General features: G+C 47.3%; 1 protein-coding gene, 11 non-coding genes and 1 pseudogene across 13 annotated transcripts; 6 read left to right on the forward strand and 7 right to left on the reverse strand.

Annotated features, from left to right (window-relative positions):
- LOC124485990 lies at window positions 1-158 on the reverse strand. Its single transcript, XR_006958111.1, has one exon. It is a non-coding gene; the product is annotated as a U1 spliceosomal RNA (small nuclear RNA).
- A 440-nt stretch (window positions 159-598) lies between these two features.
- Window positions 599-717, forward strand: LOC124486125. Its single transcript, XR_006958243.1, has one exon. It is a non-coding gene; the product is annotated as a 5S ribosomal RNA (ribosomal RNA).
- A 129-nt stretch (window positions 718-846) lies between these two features.
- Window positions 847-1010, reverse strand: LOC124486158. The gene has a single exon (XR_006958272.1). It is a non-coding gene; the product is annotated as a U1 spliceosomal RNA (small nuclear RNA).
- A 438-nt stretch (window positions 1011-1448) lies between these two features.
- Window positions 1449-1567, forward strand: LOC124486126. Its single transcript, XR_006958244.1, has one exon. It is a non-coding gene; the product is annotated as a 5S ribosomal RNA (ribosomal RNA).
- Window positions 1568-1697: 130 nt separating this feature from the next.
- On the reverse strand, window positions 1698-1861 carry LOC124486159. The gene has a single exon (XR_006958273.1). It is a non-coding gene; the product is annotated as a U1 spliceosomal RNA (small nuclear RNA).
- A 442-nt stretch (window positions 1862-2303) lies between these two features.
- On the forward strand, window positions 2304-2422 carry LOC124486127. Its single transcript, XR_006958245.1, has one exon. It is a non-coding gene; the product is annotated as a 5S ribosomal RNA (ribosomal RNA).
- A 129-nt stretch (window positions 2423-2551) lies between these two features.
- Window positions 2552-2715, reverse strand: LOC124486160. The gene has a single exon (XR_006958274.1). It is a non-coding gene; the product is annotated as a U1 spliceosomal RNA (small nuclear RNA).
- Window positions 2716-3159: 444 nt separating this feature from the next.
- On the forward strand, window positions 3160-3278 carry LOC124486128. The gene has a single exon (XR_006958246.1). It is a non-coding gene; the product is annotated as a 5S ribosomal RNA (ribosomal RNA).
- A 129-nt stretch (window positions 3279-3407) lies between these two features.
- On the reverse strand, window positions 3408-3571 carry LOC124485988. The gene has a single exon (XR_006958109.1). It is a non-coding gene; the product is annotated as a U1 spliceosomal RNA (small nuclear RNA).
- Window positions 3572-4009: 438 nt separating this feature from the next.
- On the forward strand, window positions 4010-4128 carry LOC124486129. The gene has a single exon (XR_006958247.1). It is a non-coding gene; the product is annotated as a 5S ribosomal RNA (ribosomal RNA).
- Window positions 4129-4257: 129 nt separating this feature from the next.
- LOC124485989 lies at window positions 4258-4421 on the reverse strand. Its single transcript, XR_006958110.1, has one exon. It is a non-coding gene; the product is annotated as a U1 spliceosomal RNA (small nuclear RNA).
- A 434-nt stretch (window positions 4422-4855) lies between these two features.
- LOC124486133 lies at window positions 4856-4978 on the forward strand (annotated as a pseudogene).
- Window positions 4979-6041: 1063 nt separating this feature from the next.
- On the reverse strand, window positions 6042-13254 carry LOC124485241. Of its 2 annotated transcripts, none has more exons than XM_047046707.1 (10): window positions 13175-13254; window positions 11334-11712; window positions 9480-10510; window positions 9161-9369; window positions 8730-9051; window positions 8386-8529; window positions 8123-8287; window positions 7693-7981; window positions 6644-7562; window positions 6042-6553 (listed from the first exon to the last, which is right to left on the reverse strand). In XM_047046707.1, the coding sequence occupies exons 3-10, from the start codon at window positions 10320-10322 to the stop codon at window positions 6100-6102; spliced, it is 3345 nt and encodes a 1114-aa protein (XP_046902663.1). In that variant the 5' UTR covers window positions 10323-10510; window positions 11334-11712; window positions 13175-13254; the 3' UTR covers window positions 6042-6099. The 2 variants fall into 2 exon arrangements, with proteins under 2 accessions (XP_046902663.1, XP_046902662.1); XM_047046706.1 differs by having other exon boundaries at window positions 11153-11712.
- Window positions 13255-14119: the final 865 nt, after the last annotated feature.

Here is a 14119-nt window from a genome sequence, read left to right on the forward strand (position 1 = left end):
GAGCGCGTACGCAGTCCCCCCACTACCAGAAATTATGCAGTCGAGATTCCCGCATTTGGGGAATTCGCAAAGGTCAGCACAGCCGAAGTGCAATGGCCGAGCCTCGCCCTGGGTGAACCTCCTTCGTGATCAAGGTGTCTCCCCTGCCAGGTAAGTATGAGTTGGAAGGGAGACGGGTCCTCTGACCCTCGTGCCAAGGCTGCCGCAGGCACCCGCGGTACGCAGACAGGCTGAAAAAGCTGCCAATGGAAGGGGCGGGCTGAAGGGAGCAAGCCCCACCTCCCACTCACACCCATCCCCCCATCCCCCCCATCCCCCCCATCCACCCCCGTGGGTCACCCCTCCTCTCCTCTGCCCTGCCCCTTGAAAGTCCACCTCTGATATTAGAATAGTCCAATGACACCAAGAGAAAGCAGCACATATACGTTCAATGATCACGAGAGAGAGAGAGAGAGAGAGAGAGAGAGAGAGAGACGATAACAACACTAAGAATGAAGTCAAACTGACCACAAAAAACTAAGGAGGAATCCCAAGGCAAACTGAGCTACTGGGCAGAGCGCTGTCATGTATAAGTAGCCTATGACCCACTCCTTCCTTCGCTTACGGCCATACCACCCTGAACACGCCCGATCTCGTCCGATCTCGGAAGCTAAGCAGGGTCGGGCCTGGTTAGTACTTGGATGGGAGACCGCCTGGGAATACCAGGTGCTGTAAGCTTTTTTTCTTTTTTTTCTCTTCTCTCACCAGCAGGGGGAACTGTTTCCCCATCTCGTGCCACACCGCTCCTCAACCGCTTGGCTTGACTGGTCTCAAGTTTGCCAGATTATTATTTTTCACAAACATGTTCGGGGGAGAGCGCGTACGCAGTCCCCCACTACCAGAAATTATGCAGTCGAGATTCCCGCATTTGGGGAATTCGCAAAGGTCAGCACAGCCGAAGTGCAATGGCCGAGCCTCGCCCTGGGTGAACCTCCTTCGTGATCAAGGTGTCTCCCCTGCCAGGTAAGTATGAGTTGGAAGGGAGACGGGTCCTCTGACCCTCGTGCCAAGGCTGCCGCAGGCACCCGCGGTACGCAGACAGGCTGAAAAAGCTGCCAATGGAAGGGGCGGGCTGAAGGGAGCAAGCCCCACCTCCCACTCACACCCATCCCCCCCATCCCCCCCCATCCCCCCCATCCACCCCCGTGGGTCACCCCTCCTCTCCTCTGCCCTGCCCCTTGAAAGTCCACCTCTGATATTAGAATAGTCCAATGACACCAAGAGAAAGCAGCACATATACGTTCAATGATCACGAGAGAGAGAGAGAGAGAGAGAGAGAGAGAGACGATAACAACACTAAGAATGAAGTCAAACTGACCACAAAAAACTAAGGAGGAATCCCAAGGCAAACTGAGCTACTGGGCAGAGCGCTGTCATGTATAAGTAGCCTATGACCCACTCCTTCCTTCGCTTACGGCCATACCACCCTGAACACGCCCGATCTCGTCCGATCTCGGAAGCTAAGCAGGGTCGGGCCTGGTTAGTACTTGGATGGGAGACCGCCTGGGAATACCAGGTGCTGTAAGCTTTTTTTCTTTTTTTTCTCTTCTCTCACCAGCAGGGGGAACTGTTTCCCCCATCTCGTGCCACACCGCTCCTCAACCGCTTGGCTTGACTGGTCTCAAGTTTGCCAGATTATTATTTTTCACAAACATGTTCGGGGGAGAGCGCGTACGCAGTCCCCCACTACCAGAAATTATGCAGTCGAGATTCCCGCATTTGGGGAATTCGCAAAGGTCAGCACAGCCGAAGTGCAATGGCCGAGCCTCGCCCTGGGTGAACCTCCTTCGTGATCAAGGTGTCTCCCCTGCCAGGTAAGTATGAGTTGGAAGGGAGACGGGTCCTCTGACCCTCGTGCCAAGGCTGCCGCAGGCACCCGCGGTACGCAGACAGGCTGAAAAAGCTGCCAATGGAAGGGGCGGGCTGAAGGGAGCAAGCCCCACCTCCCACTCACACCCATCCCCCCATCCCCCCCATCCCCCCCATCCACCCCCGTGGGTCACCCCTCCTCTCCTCTGCCCTGCCCCTTGAAAGTCCACCTCTGATATTAGAATAGTCCAATGACACCAAGAGAAAGCAGCACATATACGTTCAATGATCACGAGAGAGAGAGAGAGAGAGAGAGAGAGAGAGAGAGAGACGATAACAACACTAAGAATGAAGTCAAACTGACCACAAAAAACTAAGGAGGAATCCCAAGGCAAACTGAGCTACTGGGCAGAGCGCTGTCATGTATAAGTAGCCTATGACCCACTCCTTCCTTCGCTTACGGCCATACCACCCTGAACACGCCCGATCTCGTCCGATCTCGGAAGCTAAGCAGGGTCGGGCCTGGTTAGTACTTGGATGGGAGACCGCCTGGGAATACCAGGTGCTGTAAGCTTTTTTTCTTTTTTTTCTCTTCTCTCACCAGCAGGGGGTACTGTTTCCCCATCTCGTGCCACACCGCTCCTCAACCGCTTGGCTTGACCGGTCTCAAGTTTGCCAGATTATTATTTTTCACAAACATGTTCGGGGGAGAGCGCGTACGCAGTCCCCCACTACCAGAAATTATGCAGTCGAGATTCCCGCATTTGGGGAATTCGCAAAGGTCAGCACAGCCGAAGTGCAATGGCCGAGCCTCGCCCTGGGTGAACCTCCTTCGTGATCAAGGTGTCTCCCCTGCCAGGTAAGTATGAGTTGGAAGGGAGACGGGTCCTCTGACCCTCGTGCCAAGGCTGCCGCAGGCACCCGCGGTACGCAGACAGGCTGAAAAAGCTGCCAATGGAAGGGGCGGGCTGAAGGGAGCAAGCCCCACCTCCCACTCACACCCATCCCCCCATCCCCCCCATCCCCCCCATCCACCCCCGTGGGTCACCCCTCCTCTCCTCTGCCCTGCCCCTTGAAAGTCCACCTCTGATATTAGAATAGTCCAATGACACCAAGAGAAAGCAGCACATATACGTTCAATGATCACGAGAGAGAGAGAGAGAGAGAGAGAGAGAGAGAGAGAGAGACGATAACAACACTAAGAATGAAGTCAAACTGACCACAAAAAACTAAGGAGGAATCCCAAGGCAAACTGAGCTACTGGGCAGAGCGCTGTCATGTATAAGTAGCCTATGACCCACTCCTTCCTTCGCTTACGGCCATACCACCCTGAACACGCCCGATCTCGTCCGATCTCGGAAGCTAAGCAGGGTCGGGCCTGGTTAGTACTTGGATGGGAGACCGCCTGGGAATACCAGGTGCTGTAAGCTTTTTTTCTTTTTTTTCTCTTCTCTCACCAGCAGGGGGTACTGTTTCCCCATCTCGTGCCACACCGCTCCTCAACCGCTTGGCTTGACCGGTCTCAAATTTGCCAGATTATTATTTTTCACAAACATGTTCGGGGGAGAGCGCGTACGCAGTCCCCCACTACCAGAAATTATGCAGTCGAGATTCCCGCATTTGGGGAATTCGCAAAGGTCAGCACAGCCGAAGTGCAATGGCCGAGCCTCGCCCTGGGTGAACCTCCTTCGTGATCAAGGTGTCTCCCCTGCCAGGTAAGTATGAGTTGGAAGGGAGACGGGTCCTCTGACCCTCGTGCCAAGGCTGCCGCAGGCACCCGCGGTACGCAGACAGGCTGAAAAAGCTGCCAATGGAAGGGGCGGGCTGAAGGGAGCAAGCCCCACCTCCCACTCACACCCATCCCCCCATCCCCCCCATCCCCCCCATCCACCCCCGTGGGTCACCCCTCCTCTCCTCTGCCCTGCCCCTTGAAAGTCCACCTCTGATATTAGAATAGTCCAATGACACCAAGAGAAAGCAGCACATATACGTTCAATGATCACGAGAGAGAGAGAGAGAGAGAGAGAGAGAGAGAGACGATAACAACACTAAGAATGAAGTCAAACTGACCACAAAAAACTAAGGAGGAATCCCAAGGCAAACTGAGCTACTGGGCAGAGCGCTGTCATGTATAAGTAGCCTATGACCCACTCCTTCCTTCGCTTACGGCCATACCACCCTGAACACGCCCGATCTCGTCCGATCTCGGAAGCTAAGCAGGGTCGGGCCTGGTTAGTACTTGGATGGGAGACCGCCTGGGAATACCAGGTGCTGTAAGCTTTTTTTCTTTTTTTTCTCTTCTCTCACCAGCAGGGGGTACTGTTTCCCCATCTCGTGCCACACCGCTCCTCAACCGCTTGGCTTGACCGGTCTCAAATTTGCCAGATTATTATTTTTCACAAACATGTTCGGGGGAGAGCGCGTATGCAGTCCCCCACTACCAGAAATTATGCAGTCGAGATTCCCGCATTTGGGGAATTCGCAAAGGTCAGCACAGCCGAAGTGCAATGGCCGAGCCTCGCCCTGGGTGAACCTCCTTCGTGATCAAGGTGTCTCCCCTGCCAGGTAAGTATGAGTTGGAAGGGAGACGGGTCCTCTGACCCTCGTGCCAAGGCTGCCGCAGGCACCCGCGGTACGCAGACAGGCTGAAAAAGCTGCCAATGGAAGGGGCGGGCTGAAGGGAGCAAGCCCCACCTCCCACTCACACCCATCCCCCCATCCCCCCCATCCCCCCCATCCACCCCCGTGGGTCACCCCTCCTCTCCTCTGCCCTGCCCCTTGAAAGTCCACCTCTGATATTAGAATAGTCCAATGACACCAAGAGAAAGCAGCACATATACGTTCAATGATCACGAGAGAGAGAGAGAGAGAGAGAGAGAGAGACGATAACAACACTAAGAATGAAGTCAAACTGACCACAAAAAACTAAGGAGGAATCCCAAGGCAAACTGAGCTACTGGGCAGAGCGCTGTCATGTATAAGTAGCCTATGACCCACTCCTTCCTTCGCTTACGGCCATACCACCCTGAACACGCCCGATCTCGTCCGATCTCGGAAGCTAAGCAGGGTCGGGCCTGGTTAGTACTTGGATGGGAGACCGCCTGGGAATGGCTCACCTCCCCCCCAAGTCCCTATTGCTCATCCTGGGATCACGATCACTTCCTGGGATCTCGTGATGGCGCTTTATTACACATTGTAGTTATTATATATGAATACATGAATTAAAACTCTCCCAAATCTTTTTAATTAATTGAAAAACAACCGAGATTAATCTTATTTGTCAGACAGGTTGGATTTAGTAAAAAACAACATCCCCTGCACCAAAGAATTATATTTCTACATGAACCATGCAAGGAAAGTACCACAAAATATTCTATTAGAATTGACAGAAAGGTTGGATTTAGTAAGAAACAACAGCTCCTGCACCAAAGAATGATATTTCTACATGAACCATGCAAGGAAAGTACCACAAAATATTCTATTAGAATTGACAGAAAGGTTGGATTTAGTAAGAAACAACAGCTCCTGCACCAAAGAATGATATTTCTACATGAACCATGCAAGGAAAGTACCACAAAATATTCTATTAGAATTGACAGAAAGGTTGGATTTAGTAAGAAACAATAGCTCCTGCACCAAAGAATGATATTTCTACATGAACCATGCAAGGAAAGTACCACAAAATATTCTATTAGAATTGACAGAAAGGTTGGATTTAGTAAGAAACAACAGCTCCTGCACCAAAGAAGGATATTTCTACATGAACCATGCAAGGAAAGTACCACAAAATATTCTATTAGAATTGACAGAAAGGTTGGATTTAGTAAGAAACAACAGCTCCTGCACCAAAGACTGATATTTCTACATGAACCATGCAAGGAAAGTACCACAAAATATTCTATTAGAATTGAGTTAATCATGAGGAGCTGAACAAGATGCAGAGAGTTCGGGTCCTGAGGCACGTGGAAATGCCAGCTACCTTTCAGGCAGCCCCCCTTGGTCAGAACTTGGAACCTCTGGCTATCTTTGTCCAGTATTTATTACAGTATTCAGTAACTTTGATATATAAACTTTGGTATAAACATATAAAACATATATAAACATAAAATATAAACATATTGAACATATCAAACATATCAAACATATCAAACATATCAAACATATCAAACATATAAACAAATTGAACATATCAAACATAATAAAATATAAACCATATAAAATATACAAACTAAAACTGAAATCACAAGTGCACTAAGGTGCTTTCCTTTTTTCTAATACATCATTAACCACCCTTTTGAAATGCTCAAAACTTTCATACACCACACCTTCAAAACCCAAAGTGGTGGCCTTTCTGGTTACAGGGCAGAACGTAAAGATTTTCTGGTTGCTTCCAGAAACCGTATCTTTTGAGGGTGTGTATCTCTTACGCTGCCCCCCACAATTGGGTACCTGGCACGCCCCGCATGGCCTCAAGGATCTATGAGGCTTGGCTGGTTTGGACACAGGTACAGGTGGCGGTGCTGCTGGAATAAAGCCAGCACTGCCCTGACTGCAGGATGTCCCCAGCAGCATCATGGATGGAGCCCGTGGCTGTGCCGGGACCACCAGCAGTACTGGCGCTGCAGACACTTGAGGCGGGATGTACGTGGCAGGCTTGGGCTGGATGGGCTTGTTCCCCTGCTCTGCTGGTTTCTTCATTTCTAGCCTGCAATAACATGCGGGGAGTGACAGGATAGTGTAAGCATTCAACTATGTAAATTGGTGGTTAAGTTTACTTGTGAAAGAATGTACTTACCTTCGCTTTGCACCACGCCTTTCCCCAGCCAGGTGATCCAGGTTTTCGTACTGTACCTGAGCTCGAGCTGGAACCGGTAGGGTTGTTGGCAGATTAGGTGCCTCTGGCATGGGGTCATAAGACAGTACTCTCTTGTGGACTTTCACCTTGGGCACAACTGTCGCCCAGTAGTTGGCCTTTTTCTCTTCCTTTCTGATGAAGTTGGAGATTGACTTGGCGTTAAGATTTGGCAGGGGAATGGACAGGTTGCTCAGAATGGGATCGTCCCTAACTTGATCCACAATCCTTTTGTACTGCGCCTTTATAGCAGTATTCACTTTACTGGGGCTGGATTGGAGACTGGCTGGTGGACGGTTTTTCAGCATCTTTATGACCAGGTACAAGAGTCGGGTGTCTTCGGTCACCTGTGCTGCCTGAGGGTAACGCATCCAGCTGAACTTGGTCTTCTGAGCTGCCCTGTTCTCAGGTGTGTCTGCCCCCAGACACCGTCCAAACAGGGTGAAGCCCCATCTGGACTCGTACTTTTTAACAAAGCTCGAAGCGGTCTTGTCGTGGTCTAGAAGGGAACCAGCAGCAGCTACAATCTTCTGCCTCAGCTTGGCAGGTACTAGGTGCTGGTCACTATTGTCTGCCAGTTCCAGAAGCAGCAAGGCCAGTGCTTCTACTTCCTCCAATCCTGGCAGATGCATATGACTCTGTTTCATCAGGACATCCTGCAGTGCAGGGCTATCCTCTTCCTCCACCTGCTCTACTTGTGTGAGGCTGACATGTGCCCTACTGATGGTGTCCATGTGATCTTCCCCTGAATCTGACCACAAGTCAACACCCTCATCTTCTGACTCCTCTTTGCTCTGTTCAGCCGACTCCTCACGATCACCTTCACGAGACTCCTCAACGTCACGAGACTGCTCTTCTTCAACTGCAAATATGTAACGTATAAACAACAAATGTGTCAGGACAGTTAAAACAGTGTTGACAGAAAGGAGTGGGTATGGAAACATGAGTAACATCATTGCTTTATAAGTAAGTGCTGTACTGTGTGACTTTACTCTTTTCTGCATAGTAATCCCCGGCAGTGAAGTCGGTGGACTGGCATGCGGCATATTCCACGCCGAGAAGTTCCTCCTCCTCTGGGCTGTCGTACTTCTCTGGGTAGGGCAGAGGAGCAAAGAAGTTGGGCTCCAGCACGTGGTCTTTGCCGAAGAGCAGTTCAGCCTGCCGGTTCATGCGCTGGATCTGCCTAGCATCCATACAGGTCGTCTGCCGCCCCTTGCCACCAGCAACACGGAGTGATTCCATACGGCTGTTCCACTGCACAGCAAATGTGATAAGATACACCTGAAACACATGACCATGTATATGTGTTACAGAAAATATATACAATTAGGAGGGATGATGTATCAAAGCTATGGAAAACATGTATAATGGATTATAAATAGAACATTTGCTATGAAGGAGTGTTTATATTTCATAATTTACTTGGAATGGCAGAATTCCACATCTCTTTGAAGGAACGGCATTGTACAGGTGTGCATGCAACCCCTCCAAAGAGTTACTGCCTCGTCGGCACCTGTACTTGTTCAACCGAACACCGTTCAGCACCACTTCCTTCACGGACACATAGAGCTGTATACCAGGAGGATCCTGTAGAACACATCACATTGCCAAGCATGTCAAGATGATTTTACAATGTCTAGATAAAGAAAGAACTTTAGGGATTAACTACAAAGTCATAAACTCACCTGCATACAACTGAGATGCTTGCTTGCGTTTGTCCAGTGAGCATCGACTGCCTCTGCTGACTTAAAGAGGTGGATTCCATCAATATCAAGGCCAGCTGGTCCCTTGAACTCGGCAATGATGGCCTCCACCACAGACGCAGTCTCCTGTAACATTCAATCCCATTTCAATAATTCAAAATCACATTTCAAAAATTGAAGTTTTGTTGTGCTCATTTCTAATGATTGTATATGTATCTTTCATGATTAGATTTGATCGTAATTCAGTACAGTAAAAAATATTTTAACAAAAGGTGACAGATGCTTCATACTTATGTTACTCATGCATAGATTTCTTTAAAACATACCTCAACACCTCGGGTGATGCGTCTGACGTAGGCCTTCACCTGGTGAGGCTTGAGGAAATGGATCATTTCCTCTTCAGCATGGTTGGTATACAGGTCAGGGTTACCATTCCTGACTGCCTGGACCAGCAGCATCATGTCATCCCGGTTGTAGGCCATCACTGCCCCTGCCAAGGCACTCATGAAGACGCCGTACTTTGCATGGCTCTGTTTGATGACGACTGCTTCCCAGCGGTGCAGCCAGTGTCGGACATCCAGTCTGACCATGGTGCCCTCCTGAACCCAGTCATGGAACAGGGTCTCAAGAAACGATGACCCACTGTCACTGAAATGATATCAACGTTTGTTGCATCACATGTACAAAAAGGTCAATGAATTTAAATATCAATTTCCTCATTAGTGTTATCATTATAAATAATTGTTGTTTAATTTACCGACAGCAGTTGTTGTCTGCATAGATTATTTTGGGCGCTGGGGCCTTGGCACGCCGAAACCTGGCAATCAGGCCTCTTGCCATACGCCTGTAGCACCCCTCAGACTCTGCTGCCACGACCACTGTTGTCACAAACTGGCCCCACTCGTTTAATACACTGGTGACATACTGCATGGTGTCCTGGCCATCACCGTATATCTTCTTGAGGATCTAAAAAACACATTGTTTCTTTATAAATCATAATGCACAATTCAATCATCAAGAACTAGTGAGTTCATGAGTATGACAGAATACTGATCGAAGTGATATTATATACAAACCTTTTTTGTGCCATCGATGCAGAGTATTTCTCCAGTTGTGCTGAGGATGGAGGCCCTGTACACTGGAATCATCTCCATCTCTGCAATGAGGTGTGCGCGCCTCAAGACAGCAGGACATGGCAGGGGGGACATGGGGAGAGGAGGGGTGTAGCTGCCAGCAGCTTTAACATAGGGCAGAATTCCTGAAGTGTGTGCCTCATACAGGAGGGTCTGGTATAGGTCGCGGCGCTCCACATACCACTCGTCATGGCCCTGCTGCAAGAGTCTTTGCACCTTACTCATGGACGTGGAGTTTAGCCGGTCGCCTAGCAGGGTGACCACGCCTCTGTCAATGGCACGCTTACCACACAGAATGGCAGGGAACATGCACCTGATGGCTGGGGCAAGCTTCATCAATATTTTGGGACTGTATGCCATCCACAGGTACTGTTGTGCATCTCCTCTATCTGGCTGCCTAACCTTTTCACAAAATGGACACTTCAGCTTCTCGGTCAACAGGGTGTAGTAGTTCTTCATCCCGCACACTTGCCGAGCATAGCTGCCAAAGCCCTTCAACTCCAGGTATTCCCCTGGCGGTGCACAGCAGTCTGTGTTGGGACAGCGGATCTTGGCTTGCATGACGCCGACTGGTCTCCAGAAGAAGGTATGAGTTGTGAAAAAAGCCAGCATGTTGGGCACCGCTCCCTTGACAGATGTAGGTAGAGGAGGTGGGTGGAACTCCATCTTTTTCTTCAACAGCTTTCTCTCCACTGTCTCTCCGCTGGCGTTCCTGTACGTGGTTGAGCGTTCAAAAAGACCGTAAGTCTCGTCTTGTTTAAGCCACTTGACATTCGGAGCTGCCATACCAAGGGCTTGAGCAGATGCAGGTGGTTGGTCCCAGTATCTCTGCCATCCCTCCAGCACTACGCCCCCGGAGTCTGAGGAAAAGGCCTCTGCTTGAGATGTGCTGGGTCTGTTTTCCCCTGGTTTGAGCTTTCCCCAGGTGGTAAGCTGTGTGGAGACAGGCACCTCGGACTCGTGAAGGAGTTTTTCTGAAGAGACACACAAAAATTGCAATTAGTGCTTTATAATAATACATTTCATTTAGTAGATACATGTCATTAGACCAAAACACTTTTGGCATCAATTTTGTTCGAATAATAGAAGAACACAATGTATAAATATGTACATGAATTACAGTATGTAATATTGTATAAGGGACTTGTTTGACTGTTGCCTCTTTTACGGTATCAGTGCACTGACCTCTGAGACCCTTTAAGGAAACGATTCTGTGCATTTTATATATGTACTGTCCACCTACTGTATTTCAGCATGTCATGAGAGACAGGGTATTCATTCATGCTCTCAGTTTGTCCTGAACTGATGATTTGATCCGGCCATCCTTTGTTGTGACTCTTTTCAGCCTGCCTTCATACTGAGAATTCACCTAACAATTACCCACCTGCAGCAGTCAACAGTTCAGCATCAGTTGCATAGTTGGGATCCTGCTCTAACCTGGAGGCCGTGCACTCAGCCTTCTTTCTTTCTACCTTCTCTGTTTTCTGTTTCTACAAGAAATGTATAGTAAATGCCTTTGTGATGACGGTGATGATAGGTGCTAATTCTATTCATCAACAAAACAGTAATTGATTGTGAAAGCATCTAAAGACAAGACATTCACTCAGTCATCTTACCTCCAACCTCTTCTCAAGATGACAAGTCACCGAAGGGAACTCCTTGACAAATTCAAGCAGCCGTGTCTTTTCCCACTTGAGAAAGTCGTTCTGCTCCCCCTTCAAGCAGTACTCGGCGAGCAACCACACAACCCATCCTATGTCGTTTTCAAGTAACCATTTGAAGGATTGCCCGGCGTACCTTCCAAATGTACAGACCAACTGGGCTGTCCACATCTCCCCTCCAGATTTCTTCGCCTCCGCCTCTGCCGTTTCAGGATTCAGCCATGTGGGGTCTATTGCTGCGCAGGGTGCATTGGCCACATGGTCAGCCACGCTCTTGGCTTCCTCCGTACAGTGCAGCCTTGCCTCTCCCGGCCTGTACAAAGGGATCTTCGGGTACTGGTGTTGCTTGAGGTGGGAGTGTAACTGATGCTTGGAAGTGAATTCTTTCCCACAAACATCACACTTGTTTTCCTTGGCGAAATGGGTCTTCATGTGTCGTGTCAAATTTGATTTTAAAGTGAAACTTTTGCTACACACGTTACACTTCTCCATGTTTCAAGCAGGAAACTTGGGACCTGTGGAAACAGGAATAGAAAACTTAAACTTCTCCCTATCCAAAATCAGCAGTTACATGTACACAAACAATATAAATCCATGCTACAATTCCGTTTCAAACTGCACAGCAGACAAGTCACACACCCAAAACACGTACCTCATACCTAAATATTGCAGCAAAGCTACCAGATTATCGATCAGTGAAAAACTGGCTCATATTTAATGACAAGAGGAACATGTATAATCCGCATGTGTAAACAATGGCGTTTTTGCCGTTTTTTAGAGAATCAATCAACACAGCAAAACTGACACCTAGGTAGCTAGCTAGCTAGATGCACCCCCGAATTACCTACAAAATGAGCCAAGAATTAAGAAATTTGAACGAAAATTAGAGAAACGAGAGCATTAAATGTAGCTGGATCTCCGGTTCATATGTAGCTTAAACAATAGCGTTTTTGCCATTTTTCAGAGAATGAATCAACAAAGCAAAACTGACACCTAACTAGTTACATACACCACCGAATTACTTACAGAAAGAGCCAAGAATTAAGAAATGTGAATTTAAATGAGAGAAACGAGAGGATTAAATGTAGCTGGAAACTCCGGTTCATATGTTGCTAGCTAGCTTAAACAATGGCGTTGTTGCCGTTTTTCAGAGAATAATTCAACACAGCAAAACTGACACCTTGGTAGTTACATGCACCCCCGAATTACCTACAAAATGAGCTAAGAATTAAGAAATTTGAACGAAAATTAGAGAAACGAGAGCATTAAATGTAGCTGGATCTCCGGTTCATATGTAGCTTAAACAATAGCGTTTTTGCCATTTTTCAGAGAATGAATCAACAAAGCAAAACTGACACCTAACTAGTTACATACACCACCGAATTACTTACAGAAAGAGCCAAGAATTTAGAAATGTGAATTTAAATGAGAGAAACGAGAGGATTAAATGTAGCTGGAAACTCCGGTTCATATGTTGCTAGCTAGCTTAAACAATGGCGTTGTTGCCGTTTTTCAGAGAATAATTCAACACAGCAAAACTGACACCTTGGTAGTTACATGCACCCCCGAATTACCTACAAAATGAGCCAAGAATTAAGAAATTTGAACGAAAATTAGAGAAACGAGAGCATTAAATGTAGCTGGATCTCCGGTTCATATGTAGCTTAAACAATAGCGTTTTTGCCATTTTTCAGAGAATGAATCAACAAAGCAAAACTGACACCTAACTAGTTACATACACCACCGAATTACTTACAGAAAGAGCCAAGAATTAAGAAATGTGAATTTAAATGAGAGAAACGAGAGGATTAAATGTAGCTGGAAACTCCGGTTCATATGTTGCTAGCTAGCTTAAACAATGGCGTTGTTGCCGTTTTTCAGAGAATAATTCAGCACAACAAAACTGACACCTAGCTAGTTACATGCACCCCCGAATTACTTACAAAAAGAGCCAAGAATTAAGAAATTAGAACTTACCTCGGAAAAACGAGAGCATTGACTGTATATTACTGTATTCGCATGTTACTAGCAGCCGCCATTGTTTTTAAAATACAGACGAACCTAGTTTGACGTCACGGACAAACATGAGCCTGATTGGTCTGTTGAGCAAAGGGCTCGCTCAACATGGCTCAATGATTGGCTAATTTCTGCTCAACTCTGCTCAGCTCTGCTCAGCTCTGCTCAACCATTGGCCGCTAGTAGGGACTTGTCTGTTCGACCGCCTGGGAATGGCTCACCTCCCCCCCAAGTCCCTATTGCTCATCCTGGGATCACGATCACTTCCTGGGATCTCGTGATGGCGCTTTATTACACATTGTAGTTATTATATATGAATACATGAATTAAAACTCTCCCAAATCTTTTTAATTAATTGAAAAACAACCGAGATTAATCTTATTTGTCAGACAGGTTGGATTTAGTAAAAAACAACATCCCCTGCACCAAAGAATTATATTTCTACATGAACCATGCAAGGAAAGTACCACAAAATATTCTATTAGAATTGACAGAAAGGTTGGATTTAGTAAGAAACAACAGCTCCTGCACCAAAGAATGATATTTCTACATGAACCATGCAAGGAAAGTACCACAAAATATTCTATTAGAATTGACAGAAAGGTTGGATTTAGTAAGAAACAACAGCTCCTGCACCAAAGAATGATATTTCTACATGAACCATGCAAGGAAAGTACCACAAAATATTCTATTAGAATTGACAGAAAGGTTGGATTTAGTAAGAAACAATAGCTCCTGCACCAAAGAATGATATTTCTACATGAACCATGCAAGGAAAGTACCACAAAATATTCTATTAGAATTGACAGAAAGGTTGGATTTAGTAAGAAACAACAGCTCCTGCACCAAAGAAGGATATTTCTACATGAACCATGCAAGGAAAGTACCACAAAATATTCTATTAGA

This window comes from Hypomesus transpacificus, chromosome 23 (assembly GCF_021917145.1).
Source record: "Hypomesus transpacificus isolate Combined female chromosome 23, fHypTra1, whole genome shotgun sequence".
NCBI classification, from domain to species: domain Eukaryota; kingdom Metazoa; phylum Chordata; class Actinopteri; order Osmeriformes; family Osmeridae; genus Hypomesus; species Hypomesus transpacificus.